General features: G+C 61.7%; 4 protein-coding genes across 4 annotated transcripts; 2 read left to right on the top strand and 2 right to left on the bottom strand.

Moving 5' to 3' along the window:
* Positions 1 to 412: 412 nt before the first annotated feature.
* LOC122707381 (mitogen-activated protein kinase 7-like) lies at positions 413 to 1,876 on the bottom strand. The gene is made up of 2 exons (XM_043922800.1): positions 1,590 to 1,876; positions 413 to 1,166 (listed from the first exon to the last, which is right to left on the bottom strand). Exons 1-2 carry the CDS (start codon positions 1,697 to 1,699, stop codon positions 932 to 934), a joined length of 345 nt encoding a protein of 114 aa, XP_043778735.1. The 5' UTR covers positions 1,700 to 1,876; the 3' UTR covers positions 413 to 931.
* Positions 1,165 to 7,032, top strand: KLHL17 (kelch like family member 17). Its single transcript, XM_043922798.1, has 12 exons — positions 1,165 to 1,518; positions 2,339 to 2,598; positions 2,696 to 2,817; positions 2,978 to 3,199; positions 3,668 to 3,784; positions 3,993 to 4,206; positions 4,483 to 4,627; positions 4,711 to 4,878; positions 5,268 to 5,356; positions 5,441 to 5,514; positions 5,713 to 5,894; positions 6,157 to 7,032. Exons 1-12 carry the CDS (start codon positions 1,409 to 1,411, stop codon positions 6,383 to 6,385), a joined length of 1,932 nt encoding a protein of 643 aa, XP_043778733.1. The 5' UTR covers positions 1,165 to 1,408; the 3' UTR covers positions 6,386 to 7,032.
* A 95-nt stretch (positions 7,033 to 7,127) lies between these two features.
* Positions 7,128 to 15,356, top strand: PLEKHN1 (pleckstrin homology domain containing N1). The gene is made up of 17 exons (XM_043922799.1): positions 7,128 to 7,239; positions 7,845 to 7,947; positions 8,047 to 8,146; positions 10,854 to 11,000; positions 11,094 to 11,174; positions 11,275 to 11,347; positions 11,672 to 11,799; positions 11,871 to 12,002; positions 12,114 to 12,194; positions 12,896 to 12,971; positions 13,092 to 13,240; positions 13,364 to 13,513; positions 13,696 to 13,836; positions 14,006 to 14,137; positions 14,297 to 14,506; positions 14,782 to 14,830; positions 14,913 to 15,356. The coding sequence occupies exons 1-17, from the start codon at positions 7,209 to 7,211 to the stop codon at positions 15,026 to 15,028; spliced, it is 1,899 nt and encodes a 632-aa protein (XP_043778734.1). The 5' UTR covers positions 7,128 to 7,208; the 3' UTR covers positions 15,029 to 15,356.
* Positions 15,357 to 15,493: 137 nt separating this feature from the next.
* On the bottom strand, positions 15,494 to 21,871 carry PERM1 (PPARGC1 and ESRR induced regulator, muscle 1). The gene is made up of 4 exons (XM_043922792.1): positions 20,808 to 21,871; positions 17,484 to 19,868; positions 16,846 to 16,971; positions 15,494 to 16,584 (listed from the first exon to the last, which is right to left on the bottom strand). Exons 2-4 carry the CDS (start codon positions 19,726 to 19,728, stop codon positions 16,469 to 16,471), a joined length of 2,487 nt encoding a protein of 828 aa, XP_043778727.1. The 5' UTR covers positions 19,729 to 19,868; positions 20,808 to 21,871; the 3' UTR covers positions 15,494 to 16,468.
* Between the last annotated feature and the right edge of the window lie 897 nt (positions 21,872 to 22,768).

Raw genomic sequence — 22,768 nt, 5'->3', positions numbered from 1 at the left:
GGCGGCATCTAGGCGGGAGGGCGCGTTCACCTCTTTTTTTAGGCGGGCGGCGCCCCTACTCCCAGGGTGGCAAGCGGGACTCGAGCTTCCGGCTCAGGCCTGGTTCTGTCACGGCTCCCGCACGCTTCTGTTGAGGGACGGACTGCAGAGCTCCAGGACCCGGCAGAACTGCATAGGGCGGAATCCCGCTGTTCCGCTTACAAACCTTTTTCTCCAAAAAAGGCACTAATAACGACATCGACCTGGCGGAAGGTGGGATTGGGGCCCGCGTCGCCCTCGCCCAGCCCTGCCCACAGCCTCCCAGAGCTCTGTGAACACATGCCAGTGAGGATGTCAGTACATCGACCGCGGGAAAAAATGCATGAGGGTGAGGGGAACCATGCGTCAGAGAGGACTCTTATACAAAGAGCTTTTCCAAATCAATAATAATGAAAAAAAAAAAAAAAAAAAAACCCAACAATCTAGTTTTCCGCAGATCGGAAAACAAACGAAAACAGAAATGGAGATGCTATGGATGAGCAGTTTGCGAAACCACTTCACTGGATAGTCCCGTAGCACCTGCGCTGGGCGGGACTGAAGGGCGGGAACGGGCAGACAGCGGAAAGATTCAAGCATCGTTATTGAAGCCAGTTTGGCCAAATCTCCCTGAAAGAGGATGCCTGATACTTCAGTCCAGCGAGTCCGCTCCTGGGACCCCAGTTACTAAGGCATCTGCCTAAGTCTCCAGGCCCTCCCGGGCAGGGACAGCCACTTTTCCTCTGCCTGGTCTGTGGAACAGCCTGCCAGTGCAAAGACCCTGAGGCTGGAAGGTTGCCTTAGGGAAGGAAGGCGATGGAAAACTTAACCTATGCCCTCCCCTCCCTCCACCCGTCTAATGGCAGAGGTCCGCGGGCCTGGACAGCCAGAGCCCAAGACAGGGGACCTCACAGCCTTAAGGGCGTGCACCCCACCCGCTCTCCCACTCCTCAGCCAGCGTCCAGTCGAGGCCAGACGGGCAAAGGGGCCTGCGTGGCGTTGGAGAGAGGCAAGCAGACGCAGCGTGGGCAATCACGTTGGGCCGTTCGGCCCCCAGAAGATTCCGGGGACGGGAAGGCTTGAACGAGGTGACGCGGGCAGATCTTGGAGGCTTCTCAGATATAGGCGACGGGCGCGGCCCGGGGGGCTTCCTGGAAGAGGAGGCGGACGGAGCCCCAAAACATTGAGAGGATTCGCCCTCTAGGCAGCGTCCCCGAAACCGCGGGAGAGCTCGGGAGGCCGGGCGGGCGGCGCCGAGAAACAGCGGCTGCGGGCAAGCGGCGGGATCGAGGGACGCCGAGCCGGTCGCCACCGCGGAGCAGCCCTTCAGCCTCCCGGCATCCGCTGGTCTGTGCGTCCTCCGCGGATCGGCGGCGGGCCAGCGGCCGAGCCCATGCAGCCGCGCAGCGAGCGCCCGGCCGGCAGGACGCAAAGTCCGGAGCACGGCAGCCCCGGGCCCGCGCCGGAGGCTCCGCCGCCGCCGCCGCCGCCGCAGCCGCCAGCGTGAGTGGGCCAGGGGTTAGGGTTAGTGACTGGCCTGGGCCGAGTAGGAGGGAAGGAGGGGCGCGCCCAACCTGGCAGGCTGCTGGGAGGGGGCGGCCTGGCGCCCTGCCGGTTCGTAGGACCGCGGAGGGTCCAGGGCCCCTGCGTTATCCGCGCACACAGCCGGCGCGGGGCAGGGCATCCCGAGGTGGCTGCTCCCGGAGGTCTGACCCCACCCGCCGCCCTTGAATTCCGGCTGTGCCGTTCAAAGACTCGCGCGGCCTGTCTGCAGGATGAGGGGTTAAGGGTCAAAGAGGGTACATTGCCTGTCGGTGTAGGGGTCCGCTTCAGGGCCACCGGCCAGTACGCATCAGTTCAACTCGTGCACTTCCCGCAGCCCGTGCGGAGGACACCGGACTCCGACCGGGGCGCGGGAAGGGCGGCCAGCAATGGACAGACAGCCTAGTCCCAAAGGAGGGCCTAGGGAGCTGGGGGTGCTCCTGGCGGGAGGGAAGTATGTGCCTGAGCAGGGATCGTGTTAGAGGAAGCTGTACAGGTTCAACGATCCGGGTCTGGCGTGGGAGCCGATCTCCAGCGGGGAGCAGGTTGGAGCAGAGTCTGGCTGGACTCCGAGGAGGCTCCCTGGCCGTGAGGCAGCAGAGTGGGTGGCTGCCTGGAGAGCACATGGGGACCCCAGGGGCATGGGCCCTTCATGGAAACTTGGTTTGGGCTTCTTGGGGAGAAGGTGGCCTCCTGGGCGCCCAGGCCCTGACCAAAGTCTCTAGGGTGGGTGAGCAGTTCTATGCAGAGTGCACCCTGACGGGTCACTGCTCACACGCAGCCCTGAGGCAGAGCGTGCCCGGCCCCGGCAGGCCCGGCCCACAGCCCCCATGGAAGGCACAATGCAGCTGCTGAGCCGTGAGGGCCACGCTGTGTCCCACAACTCCAAGCGGCACTACCACGATGCCTTCGTGGCCATGAGCCGCATGCGACAGCGCGGCCTCCTGTGTGACATCGTCCTGCATGTAGCCGCCAAGGAGATCCGGGCACACAAGGTGGTGCTAGCCTCCTGCAGTCCCTACTTCCACGCCATGTTCACAAGTAAGTACAGCCCATCAGGTCCGGGTGCTGGGGGGCTCTGCAGCTCTGGAGTGGGCCCCAGCCTGACTCGCTGTCCCATACCCACCCCCTTCCCCAGATGAGATGAGTGAGAGCCGTCAAACACACGTGACACTGCACGACATCGACCCTCAGGCCCTAGACCAGCTGGTGCAGTTTGCATATACAGCCGAAATTGTGGTGGGAGAAGGCAACGTACAGGTGTGGCGGCCTCAGCCTCACGGCCCGTGCTGCCGCGGTGCCGGTGCCTCCGCTCACCCCATGTCCCCAGCCTCCTCTTGTAGTGTGGCCACTCCTTCAGTCTTCACGTCTGTTTCTCTGCCCCTGTTCCCCTGGCCCTCTCTCCCACCTTGCCTCACAGACTCTGCTCCCAGCCGCCAGCCTCCTGCAGCTGAATGGCGTCCGAGACGCCTGCTGCAAGTTCCTGCTGAGCCAGCTGGACCCCTCCAACTGCCTGGGCATCCGGGGCTTCGCCGACACGCACTCCTGCGGTGACCTGCTCAAGGCGGCACACAGGTACGTGCTGCAGCACTTCGTGGACGTGGCCAAGACCGAGGAGTTCATGCTGTTGCCACTGAAGCAGGTAACGTGGTAGCTGGGGAACAGCATGGACCTTGACCCGGATTCTGACCCTGACCCAGTTCCTGGACCCCAGAGCCAGCCTTGGTCCCTGGCTCCATCATCTGCACCCTAAAGACCTGGTCCTTTGTCTCTCAACCTTTATCCCCAGTTTCTGACCCACATTCCAACCCAACCACTGTCCCTTGGGCACAACCACCATTATCTAACTCCACCCAAGCACTCACCATTGATTCCTGACGCTCTCTCGTCTTGATCACATTCTACCTACTACCCCAGTAGTCCCTGGTTCCACATCCCCAGAACGACCCTGGAATTGGTCCCCAGGAACTGGACCTGTGGCTCCTGACCCTGCTTGGCCCGTCCTCATAGGAACACTGGGCCCCTTGGACTCTCCCTCCCAGGCACCTTCAGGGCTCCATGGGCCCCAAGATCCTCCCCAGATCTCAGGTCTGAGGGTCCCCACCCCCAGGTGCTGGAACTGGTCTCTAGCGACAGCCTGAACGTGCCTTCAGAGGAGGACGTCTACCGTGCCGTCCTGAGCTGGGTCAAGCATGATGTGGATGCCCGGAGGCAGCACGTTCCTCGGGTGAGGCCAGGCCCGAGGGGTGGGGGTTGGGCAGGGCCCCCGGTGCTCAGGAGGGGATGCAATGGCTGAGGACCCAGCTGTGCCTGGGCTCTTCTGTGCCCACAAACCCCACAGGAGTGATGCAGGCATGTGTCTCAAGAAGGTTCCAGGGTACCTGAGAGGGTCTCAGGGCAGGGCCTGCTACCTGACTATAGCATCCACACCCCAGCTGATGAAGTGTGTCCGCCTGCCCCTGCTGAGCCGGGACTTCCTGCTGGGCCATGTGGACGCTGAGAGCCTGGTGCGGCACCACCCAGACTGCAAAGACCTACTCATCGAGGCCCTCAAGTTCCACCTGCTGCCCGAGCAGAGGGGTGTCCTGGGCACAAGCCGCACCCGGCCCCGGCGCTGCGAAGGCGCTGGCCCTGTGCTCTTTGCTGTGGGTATGCCCACCTGTCCCAGCCTATCCTGTCCCCCAAGCCCTGCCCCGTGTCCCTACCCATGAGCCCAGCACAAGCCCTACTCCCCAACCCTGTGCCAGTTCCATCCTGCACTCACCGCACATCTGCTCTTCCATCCCCCATGGTGTGACCCACTCACCAGTCCCCGCCCCACTCGCCCTGGGAGCCTCCAGGCCCTCAATCTTGAGATGTGATAGAGCCTCCTAGCCAACTACCTCCCTGGGCCCTCGTCCTGCCCCGTCACCTCCCCATCCCTAGGTGGTGGGAGCCTGTTCGCCATCCACGGGGACTGTGAAGCATACGACACGCGCACTGACCGCTGGCATGTGGTGGCCTCCATGTCCACACGCCGAGCCCGGGTGGGCGTGGCGGCAGTGGGGAACCGGCTGTATGCTGTGGGCGGGTAAGACTAGAGGCTGGTCTCAGGTCAGGGGCTTGGCGTGTGCCCACTGGGCCAGCCCTGACCAGCAATGGACCCTCCCCTAGTTACGATGGGACTTCAGATCTGGCCACCGTAGAGTCCTACGACCCCGTGACCAACACCTGGCAGCCGGAGGTGTCCATGGGCACGAGGCGCAGCTGCCTGGGTGTGGCTGCCCTGCACGGGCTCCTGTACGCAGCTGGTGGCTACGATGGGGCCTCTTGCCTCAACAGGTAGTGGCTGGGGTCAGGGCCGGGTGGCCTTTCAGAGTTGGCTCAGCAGCTGTGGCTGCACCAGGACTGCAGGGGTCCTGCCTGAGAGGAGCCAAGGGGCACCCTGCCTGAGGTCACCAGGGTCCCCAATACCTTGGCCAGCCCAGTGGCATGTTCTTTCCTCTCTGGGGTCCTTCCCCCAGGGCAGGGGCTGCCCAGCATTGTCCAGGCAGCCTGTGGCCCATGTCCACCCAGCATGGCCCTGCTTCCAGCTCCAGTGGGATTGTGGGGTCAGCCTCCATGACTGCCTAGCACGGAATTTTAGTCATTCTTCAGGGGAGGGCAGGTCCTGGGGCCGGGACTGCCTTTCCTCCACTGCTCAAGGTCAGCCGCAGTCCTGGTGTCTGCAGTGCTGAGCGCTATGACCCCCTGACGGGAACATGGACATCCATCGCCGCCATGAGCACACGGAGGCGATACGTGCGCGTGGCCATGCTTGGTGGGTGACTGCATTGTGTAGCACCCAGCCCTAGGGACTCTCACACATAACAGGTGCGCCCATGAGTGTGTTGATTCCCTGCAGATGGAAACCTGTATGCCGTGGGTGGTTATGACAGCTCATCACACCTGGCCACCGTGGAGAAGTATGAGCCCCAGGTGTGAAATTCCCCAATCACATATTCCCGTTCCCCAGAGGTGCTTGAGGTCAACACTCTGGCCACCCCTACCACCTAGAGGGTCATCCCTCGATGTCCACGTTGTCTCACAGACTCCCCACCCTGGAGTAGAGGTCTGCAGGTGGAGGTGGAGGGAGGCTGGTGGTGGGTCTGCCCCCAGCCCATCCCTCCAACTCAGGTGAACTCCTGGACGCCCGTGGCCTCCATGCTGAGCCGGCGCAGCTCAGCAGGTGTGGCGGTGCTGGAGGGGGCCCTCTACGTGGCTGGTGGCAATGATGGAACCAGCTGCCTCAACTCTGTGGAGAGATACAGCCCCAAGGCAGGCGCCTGGGAGAGTGTGGCGCCCATGAACATCAGAAGGTGCACGGGCCCCCAGAACTGTCACCACCATTGTCCTCTGTTCCCCCAACTGACAGGGCCTCACCCCTGCACAGCTTGTCCCCCACCTCTCTCCTGAGTCTCCCCTTTCAGGGCCCCGCCCCCCGCATCACCAAGGCCCCGCCCCAAAGACACCTCCCCAGGCAGCACCCCCAGGCTTCTCCAGTGGCCACAGCCCTGGCCCTGCCCCCTATTCAGCCCCCCACCCTCACCTCCGGCTCCTCTTCTTCCACCCTGCCCCCAGGAGCACACACGACCTGGTGGCCATGGATGGATGGCTGTACGCTGTGGGGGGCAACGACGGCAGTTCCAGCCTCAACTCCATCGAGAAGTACAACCCGAGGACCAACAAGTGGGTGGCCGCGTCCTGCATGTTCACGCGGCGTAGCAGCGTGGGCGTGGCGGTGCTGGAGCTGCTCAACTTCCCTCCGCCCTCTTCGCCCACGCTGTCCGTGTCGTCCACCAGCCTCTGACCCAGTGGCACGGCTGCACAGAGGCCGGCCGGCGGCCTCCCTCGTGCCTTAAGCCCCCAGGGCCCAGCACCTCCCTCCCCTGCTCGTGGGGCGGGGCTTGGCCCCCACCAGGGACATCCGGCGCCGTCTGTCCACCGTGCGTCTAGCCCGGGCGTTACTGTGTTTCTTTCTCAGTGTTTGTGTGTGCCATTTATTTATTCCCTCATTAATTTATTGATTGATGTTGAGCAGGCTGCAGCTACCCGTTTCTTTGTTTACTCTTGAAGTGTCCTATCTCTGGGGCCAAGCTGCTCTCCTGGGTGTCCTCCCACCCTACTGAGGGCCCTGGGGGAGCAATGGGGTGGACACTGGCATTCCCTGTGGGTGAGGAGCCAACTTGGACTCTGCAGACCTGGAGGGACCTAGGGGTGATGCAGAGCAGTTATGGGGGGGCTTTCTGAGTCAGGTGCAGACCCCCCAGCCTGTGCTTTGCACACCACCGTTGCCTCGCCCAGCCAGGCATTCTCCCAGGGAGGGCACAAATTGGGCTTCCTTCCCATGGCTGTGGTGTCATTTCTGGATCCTGCACTGAGCTGGGCACTGTCCGCTGCCAACCCCACACAGCAATATGAGCCACTTGAACAATAAACATGTTTCTTGGGCTCTGCGGGCCTGTGGCTGAGTGTCCATCTCTGCTTCTCAGGGTCATGTCTGGGGCGACTGGAGGGGCCTGGGGTGGCTGTGTGCCCGAGCCGAGGCTCCGTGTTGGCATCTGGGGCTTTGAGACAGCGCCATCACGTCCAGGGGCAGGGCTGTGCTCGCCCATGTCTTACCCAGGCTCTGCATGGCATACCCCCTGATCTCACCCGTCCCAGGTACACCTGGGAGGGTTATGCTCTCTCTTGGAATCTGTATTCTGGTTAAGCCTCAGGACCATTTATCTTGACCTGGGGTGAGGGTTGGATGGAGGCAGAAAGGAGGCTGCAGGAGGGTCCTAGTTCCTCCTTCCCCAGTTGCAGAGTCCCGCTTCAACAGCTGAGAGTGAGCACACGTCCCGTACAGTCACTGGTGACTCAGAGGCTGGCATTTACGTGGAAACAGGATGTGCGCTCACATGTCTGGAGGGGGGTCGCTGGACTCAGGGAACTCCATTCCGGCTCTCTGACCCTAGGCAACCTCCAGTCTGATGCAATGGCCCTTGAGCCCTGTCCTGTACAGACTGGGGGCTTTTGACTGGGCTGTGAGTGGGGGGAATCTCTCCTCCCCTTCCCTCCGCCCCAGGCTGGCTGATGTGTGGAGGACCCTGGGCAGGGAGCTGAAAGGCTCAGCTCAGCCTCTGGTAGGGGCCAGTTCCCTCCTAGAAAGACTCCGCCTCCCCAGCCCTTAGGTGCAGGGCTGGCTGGCCCAGAGCCCCGCCCCAGGGGGTGGGGCAGGAGGCTGGGGACTGAAGGACCCAGACCTGTCTACCTGCTCTACTCAGGTCAGCTGCCACTGCCACCCATGGGGAACAGCCACTGCGTCCCTCAGGCCCCTAGGAGGCTCCGGGCCTCCTTTTCCAGAAAGCCCTCGCTGAAGGGAAATAGGTGAGGGGGGCGGGGTATGGCCATGGCCCCTTGGTCACAGGGTCTCCCTCAATCTGCCTCAGGGGCCAGGCTGTAAGCGCCCCCCTCCCTTGTCCCCAGAGAGGATGGCGCACGGAAGCTGGCTGGCCTGTTTGGCACCGAGGCTGGTGCGGACGGGAACACCACTGCTGACAAGATCTTCCACTACATCCCAGGGACGGTGAGCAACTGGGTAGCGTGCCCTGGCTTGGAGGGGTGTGGTAGCGGTGGTGTGCGTGTGACTGCGTGTGTGTCCCATCTGTACTGGGCCCAGGGTCTTCCCTGTCGGCCCCAGGAGAGTCAAGTCCAGAGCACAGCGAGGAAGTAGGTGCAGCCCCGCCCTGGGGAGCTCATAGGCCGAGAGTCTGAGCGGAGAGCGAAACTGAGCCCCGGCACTGAGTCAGTGGAGCGGCAGGGCGGGGCCTCCGTGCCCAGCCACGTGCCAGCCCTGCCCGGGGCCCTGGTGTCCAGCCCCCACCCCACGCCCTGGTGCAGGACAGCGTGTGTGGGCACGTTGAAGCTGGACAAGCACGTGTGTCTGTGCAGCCGTGTGGGCATGGGTGTCAGGTGGGCAATGGGGCTGTGAATCACCACCCCCCACTGTCACTCCAAGAGAGTAAGGGACTTCTTGTATTCAGTGAGCCAGCCTCTCCACTACCCTTGGCCCTGGTTTCTCCAAGAGACGTCCCCTTGGGGTCCACCACTGCGTCATCCTGTACCCCCACGCCACACAGCAAGGAGGGCTCCCAAGCACATGCTGGGCCACCTTTGAGCTGAATACCTGCTAACCAAGGGGGAGAGACACCTGCCCTTTAACCCGGCGCAGCCTCCAAGGGCTAGAGTGAGACTCTGCTGTGTGCAGGGGCCCTGGCGTGTGAGGGAAATGAGCCTCTAGGCTATTGCCCTAGGAGCAACGTCTGTGATTGTGCGGGGAGCACTGGCCAGCACCCATCCTCACAGCTGCTGGTGTCAGCTCCCAGGCAACCTTTCCAAGTGTTCCTGTCAGGCTGGGAAGCCTGGGCCGGTCCCGTCTCCTGCTCCCTGGGGTTCCCTGGGCTCCCTGTGCTGCCTTCAGAAACCAGGCTACCTCAGAGAAGTGGACAGGGTGCTTCTGACAAGGCCCTGGCCGGAATCCCTCCATGTGGCCACATCTCAGATGTGCCAGGACATGGCCTCTAGAGAGGGGACTGGGCTTGCTGAACCTCGGGGGGTGGGGCCAGGGGAGGAGCCGGCACGCCCCTTCCCTGTCAGGAGGTGGGCTCTGCTCCCACGGCCCCAAGCCTGAGCCCAGGCCACCGGCCAGCGGTGTGGCCCGTCCTGCTCCGTGGCCTGTTTTTCATGGGTCCCATCCCAGCATCGTTCCCCACACTGGGTGTGGGTACAGGAGGCCCCACCCAGAGACAGAGAGGCCCGGAAGCTCTGAGTCTGTCTGTTCACATTCCTGGGCTTGCCCAAGGGGTGGCTCAGCTGGGTCAAGGCACAGCAGCCCCTGCCAGCTCCCCAGTGTGCCCTGATCCCCAGACTTCAGCCCCTCCAGCCCCAGTTGGGCACCTGTCCTGATCTGGCTCCCTTTCTGATCATCAAACCCCTGCCTATAGAGGATTCTCTACGTGCCAGAGTCAGCTGTTGGTGGGCGCTGACCCTCCCTCCCTTCAGCAGACAGGCATTGAAGCCCTAGTACCCCGAGGGCTTACACCTAGTACAGCAGTACTGTCCTTGGTCCTGGTCCAGCAAAGGGGCAAATAGACAAAGGCCCTGTTCTCATGTCATTCGCATCCATGACAAAGCCAGATGACAAGATAAAGAAGGAAAAGACAGTACATCAGATGTGGCTAGCACAAGGTGAAATGTAAAGGAGGACCGAGGGGCAGGGGTCAGTGAGGCTGGAGTGTTGGAAGAGCACCCAGACAGGAGCTCAAAAGAAGGGGTATGAGCCAAGCGCTAGACTAGATGAGAAGGGGCTGGGCTGAGTGGTCCAGTCAGAGAGGGCAGCAGGAGCAAAGATCCTGAGATAAGTGGATGCCTGAAGTGAGGGGAGAGGACCCCTTGGCCATTGCCAGGAGCTTGGCCTCTGCTGAGAGGGAGATGGAGGATGCGGCAGTGTGGCGTTTAGCAGGCTGTGATGAGAATACTTACACCAGGCAAATGCAAATACTGCAAATCGGCACCCCCTTCTCGGTTTGTTGTTCAGTCACTCAGTTGTGTCGAACTCTTTGTGACCCCATGAACCCTAACCTTACTCTGTAGAGCCAAGTTTTAAGCCAGTACCTGCTGATGCTGAGGTGTGGGAGGGTTTTGAGCATTGTCTCACTCGAACACCTGAAAACCCCTCTGACCAACAGGATTTGGAAGGTTGAGTAACCAAAATAAGACTTTCCTGGTGGCTCAGCAGTAAAAAATCCACCTGCAATGCAGGAGCTGCAGGAGATGCAGGTTGGATCCCTGGGTTGGGAAGATCGCCTGGAGGACGGCATGGCAACCCACTCTAGTATTCTTGCCTGGAGAATCCCATAGACAGAGGAGCCTGGCAGGCTACAATCCATAGGGTCGCAAAGAGTCAGACATGACTGAAGGGACTTTTAATAGCACAGTAACCAAAATAAGGGAACACAGTTAGGAAATAGTGAAGCTAAGAGTTGAATTTCCGATGAGTTGAAAGGTTGCTGACTCCATCACTAGAACACAGAGTTCTGTCACCAGCAGAGGCTGTGTGTGTGTGTGTGTGTGTGTGTTCTGCACTGTTGTCAGGTGAAGAGACTGTGTGTGTACAGGGCTCTGCACACATGTGATGCTGTGCGTGTGTTCTTAACCTATGTATGGTGAGACTGTGGGCCAAGGCTGCTGGTCACCAGTCAGGCCCCCTCCTCTGAGCTCTTCCCCCACCCTAGAACATCCCAGGCTTGCAGAGCCAGCAAGAAATCCTGGAGCAGCCTTTCCTGAGTGTGTTCAAGGAGGGGCGGCGAAGGGCAGCAGTGAGGAGTCTGGGCAAGGTTGTGCACTACGCCAAGGTCCAGCTGCGTTTCCAGCACAGCCAGGTGGGGGCCGGGCTGGAGGAGGGCATGCTTTGGGGGGGAGCCACCCTGGAGCCTGCCACCGAGTCCTCAGACGCTGGCCCCTCTCTCCCCTAGGATGTCAGCGACTGCTACCTGGAGCTGTTCCCCTCCCACCTCTACTTCCAGGCCCATGGTCCCGAAGGACTCACTTTCCAGGTGCGGGGAGATGGGCAGAGGGAGCTGCTGGGGGAAGGGGAGAGTAGACCCTTGGGAGGCAGAGGGGCCCTAGCCCTTCTCTCCCACTCTGTTCTGGCAGGGGCTGTTACCACTGATGGAGCTGAGTGTCTGCCCCCTCAAGGGGTCTAGAGAGCACGCCTTCCAGATCACAGGTGTGTGGGGGCACGGGTGGTACTGCCTTGTGCTGACCTTGCCCTCGGGACAAGGGGACAGCTCTAAGACTGCTCAGTGAGCCTGGCTGTTGACCCAGCCTGGGACCTTGGCGGGACTCTGAGCACGTTGTGGGGTCCTGGCTTTTCCTCTGATGGGCACATGTGCAATGCCAGGCTGAGGTGGAAGACAGTGGACTGGGGTGGGCACCTTGCCTCCAGAGCTGTGCGTGTGGTCATCAGTGGCTCCTGCCAACCCTTGAGGGGCCTCTCCTGTGGGCCCCTGGCTTAGTGGGCTAAGCCCTGAGCTCTGTCCCTCCCCCACAGGCCCGCTGCCCGCCCCACTTCTCGTGCTCTGCCCCAGCCAGGCCGAACTGGACCACTGGCTCTACCACCTGGAGAAGCAGATAGCTCTTGTGGGAGGGGTGCCTCGCTGCTCCCCAGAGCCCCTGCAGGTCAGTGATGGGAAGCCTGCACCCCTTTCCCCTTCCGCCTCCTCCACCTGCCCCTGACCCTTTCCTCCCAGGGCCCCACTGAGGACGTGCTCCCCCGGACTCTGCAGCGCAGGCTAACCCGGCTGCGGACAGCATCAGGGCGCCAGGTGATGGGCAGTGCCATCTGTGCCTCAAGGGTCAAACTGCAGCATCTGCCCTTACAGGTGGGGGCACAGAGGTGGGAGGAGGTGGGGGCGGGGTGCAGGCTCCAGGGGGGGCCAGGCCCTGGGTGCATGCCAGCGGAGACCCCACTGCGCCCTGTGACCTCCCTACAGGAGCAGTGGGACCGGCTTCTTGTCCTGTACCCAACTTCCCTGGCCATCTTCTCCGAGGAAGCAGATGGGCTTTGCTTTAAGGTAGGTCCCTCCCCGCTGCAACCCGCCCCAGGGAGGCGCCCTGCACGTGGGGGTGGGAGGGGGCAGCAGCTCAGGAGGAACCTGTATGTCGGGGCCTGCTGGAACAGGTGGCCCCACCCACCCAGCCTGCTGTCCTGGTCAGTCTGGTCTCAGCCTGATGTGGGCAAGGAGGGTGGGCACCTTGCCTCAGCACCCTGTATCATGCTAGCAAGTCCACAGCCACCAGCAGGCCAGTCACCTGGGGGTGGCATGGGGCCCACAGTGCTCCTGGAAGGCCTGTACCTCTGAGCAGGCATCTTCCTGGTGCCTGAAGCTTGTGTGTGTGTGCGTGCGTGGGTGTAGGCATGGCGTGAGGGTCCATCCTGTGCATCAGGGTACCTCCTACTCTGGGGGTGATCCTGGCCTTCAGTCATCGAGAAACACAGGGGGCTTCCTCGTGATCCCTTCCCACCCACCCCCATCTTAGTGGGTGGCCCAGGGGACCAGTCCCCGACCAGTCCTGAGTCAGACATTGGCTGGAGAAAGCCCCACCTGGAGCCTGTGTGAAGACACCCCTCTAGGACAGACAGGATCTGCCTGGCCTCCCTCAAGGTGTTGGCCTCAGCCCTGCTTTGCCCTCTGCCTGGCGTCCACTTGCCCACCCAACACGGGAGGGCTCGCCGGGGTGGTGGGTCAGGCCCTGTCCCGCTGATGCCCTGCAGGGGGAGCTCCCGCTCAGCGCCATCCACATCAACCTGGAAGAGAGGGAGAAGCAGATCCGCTCTTTCCTGATTGAAGGTGGGTGAGAGCCAGGCCTGGGAGAGGGGCTGTGGCCCCCGGGTGGGCACCCAGCTCTGCACCAGGGCCTTGCAGGGAGCACCCTGCCTGCCAGGCCCCCTCACAGCATCCATGCACCAGGCCGTCTCATCAACACCATCCGTGTGGTGTGTGCCAGCTATGAGGACTACAGCCACTGGCTGCTCTGCCTGCAGACAGTCTGCCACGGGGACAGGGCCTCCCCACCACCCGGCCCTGAGAGCCTCCCAGGGCTGCGGGCATCCACACAGGTAAGGAGTCAGCAGGGCAGGTGCTGCCGGGCCGCAGTAAAACAGATGGGTGGGCCTGGGCACGGGGAGGTGGGAAAGGGTTCCTGCCACCTGGCTCACCCCTACCCCTCGCCGGCTGCCCAGGTTGTGGTCAGTGGCCGAGGCTCACTCTCCTCTGATGCACGGACCAGCTGGGACTCAGGGTGCCCGGCGCCCCCCTCCACTTGCACCACCCACTCCCTCCCTGAGTCCTCAGCAGCATCCACTGCAGGCTGCCCGGCCCGGCCCCCATCGGTGAGTATCTGGGGGGGCGGGTAATGGGCAGAGGGGGCAGGGGACCATGAGGCAAATTTGTGTTGGGGACCTCATGGCAAGTAGGACCCTAGTTCCTCAGGGGAAGGGACTCTGTGTAGCTTCAGACCGTTGTGTGGGAGAGGGCCCCAGGAAACCTTCTGGAAGGTCCTTGGTCCCCACAGGAGCAAGCCAACCCTGGCTGCACCAGCGTCGGTGGGCACAGGGCAAAGCTGAGACGGGGCGGCAGCAGCCGATCACCCAGGAACAAGCCCCGGGCTGAGAAGCCTGGCCCAGCCGCCCTGCTACGCTTGGACCTGACCAAGGTGGGCCAGCATGTTGACCCCAGCTCTGGGCATGACCCTCCACTCCCTCCCACCCTCCACTTCCCTGGCCTCCTCAGTCCTGAAACCACCAGAGGCCTCTGGCACAGAGAAGGAAGGGCCTGGCTGCTTCCAGCCCCAGGAAGCTGTGTCTCCTGTCTCTTGCCGGTAGTTGAGCCTGGACAGCGGCCCTGAGGCCCCAGACCATTCTCTGGAGACACCCCACTCCCCGCTCTACGCTGACCCCTACACGCCACCTGCCACTTCCCACCGCAAGATCACAGACGTCCAGAGCCTGGATGAGGTCAGTCCCCTGCTGGGTGACAGAAAGAGCTGGTGTGCCCACAGCCTGAGGCTGAGAGGGTACCCGAAGCCTGAGGTCTGCTCAGGCCACTGTGGGAGGCTGAGGGGGTTCTGGGGCAGGGGCCTCTCGGGGGCCTTGGTCACCAGTGCTTTCCCACAGTTCCTCAGCGTGATGCAGAGCTCGCTTGGACCTGAGCCCTCCAGCCCGTTCTGCTCGGTCCCCGTGTCCATGCCTGTCTCTGACTCCAGCTGTGGACTCTCCGGCCCCCACTTCCTCTCCGAGAAGGCAGCTCCGCGGGCCCGAGCTTCTCGGCACCATCGTGCCTCCAGCAAGTGCTGGGGGCCCCGGCCCCCAGACTCCCCTCAGCGTGTGAGTAGCAGCTCCCACCCTGGGCATGGGGTTCTGTGGGGGAGAGGAAACCGCATGGAGCCTTCTGGGACCCTGAGGGAGCAGGAGAGATGGAAACAGGGGAAGAGTGGGGTGGGTGGAAACCAGGGACTGGGCTTGGTGGGAGGAAGGGAGCAGTGGGGAGGAAGTGGGGGCCAAAAGGAAAAGGAGGGGGTGGGGTCAGGCAGATTTGTGGACTGGTCTCCAAGCCCCCTTTCCTGGGGCCCATCTCTCAGACCTGTGGTTGGGGTCCCCAGGTCTCCCCTGAGAAAGAAGCTTCGCCTGACCCCTCACCACCTCCTCCAGGTGAGTGAGGGCCCTGCCCCCTTCTGGGAGAGTTTGGGGTGTCACCTCCTGAAGACACATGCATGTCTGCCCTCCCCACCAGATGGCGGCCCCCCCAGGGGCTACAGCAGTGTCCAGGATGAAGCTCTGTCACCCTCCCAGCGGCAGGGGCCTCGAGGAGCACCAGAGCCTGAACGGGGGCTCATCCAGTGGATCTGATGGCCCCCAGCAGCTGCTTCTGGGGACCACCTGCCTGCATTGACCCTGGAGGAGGGGCCGCAATAGGACCTGGGACTTGTCTGTGGGGCCACAGGCAGTGTCGAGTCTGGGTCTGACCCCAGCAGGTGGAGGGAGCCTCAAGAACCCTGAGTTACCCTGGGCTCTGGACACCTTGGCCGAGGTGACTGGACACCCAGAGGGGCCACACCTCAGCCTGCCTCTCAGGGAAGGAATGAGGGAGGGGACGTGGGGCAGCAGCTTCACCTGGAAGAAGAAGGATGGCACAAGCATAAAGGTTGGAGGGCTGAGAAAGTCAGGTTAGCGAGGGTCAGAGTATGTGAAATCAGAGGGCACAAGAGTCGGAGGTCAGCAAGGTCTTAGACATGACGAGCAGAGGGAGGAGGGTGGCCTGGGTGCGTGTGAGTGGGATGAACTGGTCAGGAGAAACTGGCAAGAGACCAAACAGGAAGGAAAGAGGAGGTTTTATTGGTGCTGTGTGTCCATGCGTCCTGTCCTCAGCAGCCAGTAGTCTCCTGCGTCCTGGGGACCCTGCATGTGCTGCTTCCAGGGCTGGACACCCAACCAGCCCCCCTTGCTCCACCACTGCCTGTGCCCTGCCTGCTTTCCTGTCCCATCTCCAGCTCCTCTCAGCCCTGGGTGAAGCCAGGTGTCCAGTCCCTCCACCCAATACCCTTGCCTTCTGTCTCTGTAGCTCCTCCAGGGCGCCCCAGAGGTGGGGCTCCAGGCCCTGCCTACAGACCCCTATCCCTCTGGGTACCTGCTCACCATCTCGGGCAGGAGCCAAGGAGGCCTTGACCAGACCCTTGGGGCTCCAGGGTCGGAGAAGCCTCAGAGGCCTCCACCGGCCCAGCCTCTTGTAAACAGGGCAAAGGCTGGGACACCGCCCCACCCCCCAGCCTTGAGGCCCTCTGCCTCCTTGCCCTTTCCCCCTGCCCGGATCTCCTGCTGGGGCCTTGCTGCTTCTCTGAACCCCTCTAACTTCCAGTGCCCTGTCGTGGCCCTCCCTCCAGAAGCATAACCACATAGGATGAGGATTCCAGTTAATTCCGGTTTCAGATAAACCACAAACAGTTCCTTAGCATAAGTGGGACTCATCCTGAGTGTCTCAGATTCAATTTTCATCGGACGCCTTGTGTTTTTTATTGCTAACCTGGCCACCTTACTAACCAGCTTCCTGCTCAGCCCCTACCTACCCAGCCTTCCAGAATCTCCCCGCTCCCAAGTGTGGAGCACAGCCTTGGCCTCGGCCACTGGTCAGACCCTCAGTGGAGTCCAGGGGAGCCGGGACCAAGGACGCAGTCTCCTTCTTAGACACTGCAGAACACAAACAGTCAGAGGGCAAGGCCTGAGGGCAGTGCCTTGTCCTGAGCACCTGTGGACATTTCCTTGTCCTGCATCTTCCTGGGCCAAGCCTGGGTCCTAGGGGCTGGGGCTGGAGCTGGGGCTGGGGCTGCGACTGCGGCTGTGGCGCCCCCGCTCCACCTGCCGGCGGAAATATCGGATGGCAGAGATGGTGCCAATGTTGGCCAGCAGAACTGCAAGAGAAGCACAGACCTCCTGAGTGCCGGCTCTGTTCTGGCCTGGTCACCACCCTCCATCCACACAGGCTGACTCTCGAAGGACGAGGGCAGGCTGGCAGAGCGAGGGTGGGTCCACAACGCAGGAAATCAGTCAGGGGAGAAACCCGCACCTCCCCATGGCCTCTCATCCCTGCTAGCCCAGAAGCTGGGACTGGACACCACTGCCCCTCCACTGGACTTCTGGACAACAGCCCACCCCACCCCGGCCCCACAAACCTGTTTTCCAGGCGTCTGGGGCATGCAGGTCTGATGTTCTCACAGCCCAGGTAGCAAAGGCTACGAACACCATGCACATGTCTTTCTGGCTGAAGGTGAACGAGGTGAGGGGACCCCGGGGTGCCACTGGGAAAGAGAAGCATGGCCTGAGCTCCTGCTGCCCCACTCAGACACACCTGCCCTGGTCACATCTATCCTGAGTCATGTCCTTCCTGTGACACCTCTGTCCCAAGACCCAGGGTAGTGTGTGGCATAGTTGAGTCAGGCTGACTTGGGCGAGTGCATCTGGCGTGCTGTTTCCTGGTTTGTAAAATATCTTCTACAGGGAATGTGAGCCTGACCTGCAGGCAGTGCAGATGGAGCTGGGGCTGCCCCAAGTTGTCTGGGGCTGAACCCAAGGTGACAGCCACTTAGGAGCCAACCCCTGCCCGGCTGTGGCTGCCCCACCTGGACTGTCTCCTGGGAGTGGGGGAGGGGCAGGGGGAGGAGCCCCTCCTGAGAGATCATCCCTGAGGCCCCCCCACCAGCTCACAACCCAGGATCCTGGCCTGTCCCTCCCCGATGGCCCTCTTGGCTGAACTCCCTGGACAGTGTGTTCCCAGGTCCTAGACAGACCAGGAGGCCCCCGCAACACACACCTGCTTCCCTGATGGCCAGGGTGAGCTGTTCCACTGTGGCTGGGCTGGACTCCGGTGGGGCGCCAGTCCCCACTCCCCAGAGGACTGACCTGGGGGGCTCTGTGGCCTGCACCTGGAGAAGGGCGGCTGGCCCCAGCGTGCCCCCGGACCTGTCCTCCTCAAGGAAGTGTTCATAGGCCTCAGGGATGGAGATTGGCATGGGGTCTCCAGGTGGAGGGGCCGGCACAGGCCCAGGCTGTAGGGGTGGGGCCTCGGAGCGGCCCTCCTGGTGCTTCGACCTCTGGACTTGGCTGTCTTGGAAGAAGAACTCACACACATCTGGCCACTGGACTTCAGCTGGAGCCTGGGCAGCCTCTGCTGCCCCCTCATTCTCTTCGTCTTCCTCCTCAATGGTGTCACAAAAGAAGAAGTCATAGGCTTCCGGGAGGGTCACCGCAAAGCAGCTCCTGGGCCCTGTCCCCACAGAGGCAGAGGGGGCAGGGGGGGGCAGGTGCTTCAGAATCCGAGGCTGGGGGCTCCGGGGCCCAACTGCCACAGAGTCCCAGGCTCCAGAGCCTCTGTGGCCCCCAGCTGCCATCCTGGGGGCTATGGCTGGAGAGGGTGGGCCTGAGGCCTCTCCTGACCCTGGCTCTTCGGAGCTGGGCACAGCCACGGAGAATCGCACTTTCTTCTTCTTGGGTGCTTGGATGGGGCCTAGAGGGGGCTCCCCAGTGTGGTGTCCAGGGGCATCTATTGAGGGCTCCCCTCTGGGCTTCTGTTGGCACCCCTCTAGAGACCGAACAGGGCTCAAACCCAGCTTGGCCACGGGAACAACCTCTGCTTCCACCATGTCAGGCCCAGCCTGGGGTGTGGGAGCAGGTGGTGTAGACACACCCACATCAGGTCCAGCCTCGAGCACAAGATGAGGCAGAGCTGTGCATGGTATAGCCTTTGAGGCAGGCATCGATGAATCCACCTCTGGCTGGACCACTGGCCCCGGCACAAGCAGGTCCACATCCAGTCTAGGCTTGAAGGTGGCTGTAGACTGAGGCTCATCGAGTTGAGGTTCAGAGGCGGGTGTAGACTGAGGCTCATCGGGTTGAGGTTCAGAGGCGGGTGTAGGCTGAGGCTCATTGGGTTGAGGACTGAAGGTGGGTGTGGACTGAGGTTCATTGGGTTGAGCGTTGAAGGCGGGTGTAGACTGAGGTTCATCGGGTTGAGCGTTGAAGGCAGGTGTAGACTGAGGTTCATCGGGTTGAGGCTTGAAGGCAGGTGTAGACTGAGACTCAGCAGGTAGAGGTTCGGAGGCAGGTGTGGATAGAGCCACGTCTGACTTAATCGTGACATCTAGAGGAGCCTCTGGGTCAGACATGGACACAGCGCATGGCCCAGCTCTGGGGCTCATTCCAAGTCGGTCTGTTCCCTGCTCAGTAGTGGGGACAGACATAGACAGATCCACACCTGGCCCTTGTCTGGCCACCTGCTCGGGGGCTCCTGCAGATTCTGGCCCCAGCTCAATCTGCCCAGTTCCTGCTGTCTGCTTTGCTGCTCCTGCTGGGAGACCCTTCCCCCTGGACCCAGTAGGGCCGAGGTTGTCCTCAGGCCTGGCCTCTGTGAGCAGTGGGGAACCCAGCTGGGTGGCAGCAGGGCCTGGGCCACCCGAGCGCCCACCCGCTTTGGTGCCTGCAGTGCGCCTCTTCTTTCGGCCAGGGCTTCTTGGCGGGGCTCCAGGGCTGCCAGGGGACCTCTGGGGGGCAGCACTGCGGCCAGGGGACTCAGGACTCCCAGCGGGCTCACCAACAGGAGTAGGGGCAGGGCCCCGGGGGGCTGGCCCCTGCAGAATCCTCTGCATCTCGTCTCTGGAAGACACTGGCCCCGGGAGGGATGAGCCCTGGATGAGAGGGGCGGCACCAGAGCTGAGGGACAGCCGAGCTTCTGATCGTGCGGACGTGCTGGGCGTCTGCTGACCGGCCTCTGGGGCCAGCATGGGCTCACGCCAAGACCTGCTGACCAGCTGCCGGGTGGCGGCCTTGTCCTCCTCCTCAAAGCTGGGCCAGCTACTTCCTGCGTGAGCCAGCTGCCCCTCGAGAAGGGGTGAGGGCCCTGGGGGGCTGCTGCCACTGCTGTCCCTTTGGTCAGTGTCGCTAGACAAGGGTTCATCCCCAGAGGCCAAGCCGGCCTGCAGGAGGCCACACTCTTCGGCGGCGGCTGAAAACTCAGCCCAGTCCTGGTCGCTCAGCTGGACGCTGTACTGGAAGTTCTCCATTCTGGGTCAGCAGAGGCACGTGAGCCACAGACCAGGTTCTTCACAGACCCAGGCCCAGGGCCCCGGCCCGCACTCACTGCCACCACCCCACCTGCCCCCTCAGGTTTCCATGGCCCAGAGGCCAGCCCTCCATTTCTGTCCTGAAAGAGAGCAGAACAAACAGAGTCCAGAGAGAAGCTGTGCTGTTTCCCGGAGTTGGAGCATCCAAAACTCCTGCTTTCCCTGCTTCCGAATTGAGCGCAAATGGTAACGTTACAAGGACATGTTGCTACAGTCCTTCATTAGAGTCAGTGAAGTTTACTAAAAAGCAGGGCTCCTCACCCCCAGGAGAAGTTTCCCTCCTCAAGGTGTGTGTTTTCTGTTCAGCTGAGGCAGCCTCCAGCTTTCCTGCAGAGCTGCTAGTACCAAGGCCAACTTGACGCAGCAAAGCCCATTTCAAGGACCACCACTAGGGTTCAGTTCACCTGAGTAATAGTCCTGGACTGTCCCAACATGCCCCAGGTGGCAACTGGCCACGGGAGGAAGGGCCGTGGTGTCCAGCAGGTGACCAGTCTTTAGGGATGACCTTCTACCAGCCTTGGCTGGGACAGGCTGCCGGGATTCTTCTGAGCCTACCAAGGTCACACCAGTGCTGCCAGACCCTACTCAGGGGTCATCAGGGAGAGCTGGCTCTGCCCCTGCCTGAGCAGGAGGTCCCAGACCAGAATGAGCCTCCTGGTTCCCACCAGCCCCCTAGGGCCACTGTCAGAGTCTGTGCCCCTGACCCAGACCTGCCCAGCTGTCAAAGCCCTCCTCCCTGCGTCTCACTGAACCAAGGCAACCCTTTTGGTTGGGAGCCCCTAACCTCTCAGCCTCCGATGAGGGGCTGCCCTTTGGCCCTTGGTCAGGTACCGCTGGACCCAGGGCATGGGAGGCCACTGGCCAGACCAGTCCTGCGATGGAGGTGCCTTGAGACCAGGGCACCGTGGCTTCCTGACCCGTCGCCCCTTGTCCTTTCTCTGGTCCTAGGGAAGCCCCCCGTAGGGGCTGTCCCCTTTGGGACCCCTTAGGGTGGGGATGAGGGGCTGACAGTACTGTACCTGGGACCCCACAGCCAGCCGGGGCAGCGGAGCTGGGCGTCCGAGCTGCCTGTCCCAGAGCGGCATGGTGCAGGGCTCGCTGCTCAGGCCCCACCCCCATTGCCAAAAATACCACAGCCCCATGGTCACATGTCTCCTGCCAGGCAGCAGGGTCCAGGCCACAAATAGATGGCATTTGAGGGGCTTCCAGCTACGTGAGGGATGCCTTCCTGGTCAGGTCAAATGCCGGTCAGAGAATGCTGACCAACAGTCTGGCCCGCTGGGGCCTCCCTTTCCCAAACTGAAGGCCACTCTGTAGTCCATCTTGGCTGAAGGCTGCTCTCTCCTCCTAAAGTGGCCCCACCCACTGTGAAGACTCAGACCCCTGCTCCTCCTGCCTCCTCACCCGCTGGCAGCCCCCCAAGACCAATCCGAAAGCTTCTGGGTCTTAGGGCTTTACCCTGACGCCTTTGGGGAAAAGAGGGAGTGAGAGAGTGATGAACCCAGAAATGAGGGTCCCAGAATGTTCCTAGAGGTCATTTGGACGTGGCCACCCCTGACCTAGGTCAGGGCTGGCACCTCCCTGATCTGGCCCGTCCCCTGGCAGTGTCGTGAACCTGCCCGGGTGGGCTCTCAGTAGAATACCCACATGGAAGTGGTTGCGAGCGGTCAGGGGGAGCCAGTCACTCCTGCCAGCATCTCTCCTGACCTAGGCTCCTGCAGGCAGAGCCCAGGATGGGGGTGGCAAGCAGGCTGTCTCTCCAAGAACGGGGGTCTAGTGCTGCCACCCACAGGTCACCAGGAGGAGCTGGGCAGGAGACATGGCTTGTGGGAACAACAGTCCCTTGCAGTCACCACCCTGCTCAGCCCTCTGAGCACTTTTCCAAAATGTGTCTGTCCTGAGAGGGGTGCCAGGAGGACCCTCTTTCACTGTTGAGCTTGGTAAGATACAGAGAGGGTGAGTGACTGGTCCGTAACCACACAGCTAGTTTATTGGCGAACCTGGGGTCATGTATGGATGTTGGACTATAAAGTTGGACTATATAGAGTTGGACTATAAAGAGAGCTGAGAGCCAAATAATTGATGCTTTTGAACTGTGGTGTTGGAGAAGACTCTTGGGAGTCCCTTGGACTGCAAGGAGATCCAACCAGTCCATCCTAAAGGAGATCAGTCCTGGGTGTTCACTGGTAGGACTGATGTTGAAGCTGAAACTCCAATGCTTTGGCTACCTGATGCGAAGAGCTGATTCATTTGAAAAGACCAGTGCTGGGAAAGATTGAGGGCAGGAGAAGGGGACGACAGAGGATGAGATGGTTGGATGGCATCACTGACTCAATGGACGTGGGTTTGGGTGGACTCTGGGAGTCCATGATGGACAGGGAGGCCTGGCGTGCTGCAGTTCATGGGGTTGCAGAGTCGGACACGACTGAGCAACTGAACTGAACAGATCCATCCTGCCCTCAAGGCTAGTGTTGCCTATCGCCAAGCAGGTACAGTGACACACACCCCTCCTGCTGGGGGACAGAGGAGGGAGTAAGGGGGTCGGACAGTAAACATCTGGATGGGTAAATGGGGTCATTTCTGACAGCAACACATCATAAGAAGGATCTAGAGTGGAGAGGAGGGGGCCCTCTGAGGAGGGTCTGCAGGTTGGGGGTGGGGGGGGAAGATGGGGTGTGGGGAACATGAGGACTGAGTCTTTGAGTGAAGGAGACCAAGACACCCAGGAAAAGCAAGGTCAGGTGGCATTCTTGGCTGCCCCGGCCACCCCAGGTGGGCAAGCCTGGCCCGGGGCATTTCCTCATCACTGAGTGTGGAGAAAACCCAGGTTACCCTTCTGTGTCTCTCCTGCCAGACTGCTCACACAAAACACTGCTCTGTGCCGTGTCCCAAGGACGAAAGAACAGATAAAAAAAACCGAGGGTCTTGGAATGCGGGAGCGGACAGGCCCTTATCATCCTTCCCTCCCCCATGTAGTAAC

This window comes from Cervus elaphus, chromosome 14, assembly GCF_910594005.1.
Source record: "Cervus elaphus chromosome 14, mCerEla1.1, whole genome shotgun sequence".
NCBI classification, from domain to species: Eukaryota; Metazoa; Chordata; class Mammalia; order Artiodactyla; family Cervidae; genus Cervus; species Cervus elaphus.
This window is presented reverse-complemented; position numbering and strand designations above follow the sequence as displayed.

Excerpts from the sequence above, each read along its gene's own strand:
- KLHL17 (XM_043922798.1), top strand. The coding sequence starts at position 1,409 with ATGCAGCCGCGCAGCGAGCGCCCGGCCGGCAGGACGCAAAGTCCGGAG. Across the intron at positions 2,818-2,977 it reads TGGGAGAAGGCAACGTACAG|ACTCTGCTCCCAGCCGCCAG; the intron begins GTGTGGCGGCCT and ends CTTGCCTCACAG. Across the intron at positions 4,207-4,482 it reads CCCTGTGCTCTTTGCTGTGG|GTGGTGGGAGCCTGTTCGCC; the intron begins GTATGCCCACCT and ends CCCCATCCCTAG.
- LOC122707381 (XM_043922800.1), bottom strand. The coding sequence starts at position 1,699 with ATGCCCTGCCCCGCGCCGGCTGTGTGCGCGGATAACGCAGGGGCCCTG. Across the intron at positions 1,167-1,589 it reads CCCTCCCAGCAGCCTGCCAG|GAAGCCCCCCGGGCCGCGCC; the intron begins GTTGGGCGCGCC and ends CTCCTCTTCCAG.
- PLEKHN1 (XM_043922799.1), top strand. The coding sequence starts at position 7,209 with ATGGCATACCCCCTGATCTCACCCGTCCCAG. Across the intron at positions 11,348-11,671 it reads GCACGCCTTCCAGATCACAG|GCCCGCTGCCCGCCCCACTT; the intron begins GTGTGTGGGGGC and ends CCTCCCCCACAG. Across the intron at positions 14,138-14,296 it reads ACGTCCAGAGCCTGGATGAG|TTCCTCAGCGTGATGCAGAG; the intron begins GTCAGTCCCCTG and ends GCTTTCCCACAG.
- PERM1 (XM_043922792.1), bottom strand. The coding sequence starts at position 19,728 with ATGGAGAACTTCCAGTACAGCGTCCAGCTGAGCGACCAGGACTGGGCT. Across the intron at positions 16,972-17,483 it reads CCTGGCCATCAGGGAAGCAG|TGGCACCCCGGGGTCCCCTC; the intron begins GTGTGTGTTGCG and ends TCTCTTTCCCAG. Across the intron at positions 16,585-16,845 it reads CCCAGACGCCTGGAAAACAG|TTCTGCTGGCCAACATTGGC; the intron begins GTTTGTGGGGCC and ends CTTCTCTTGCAG.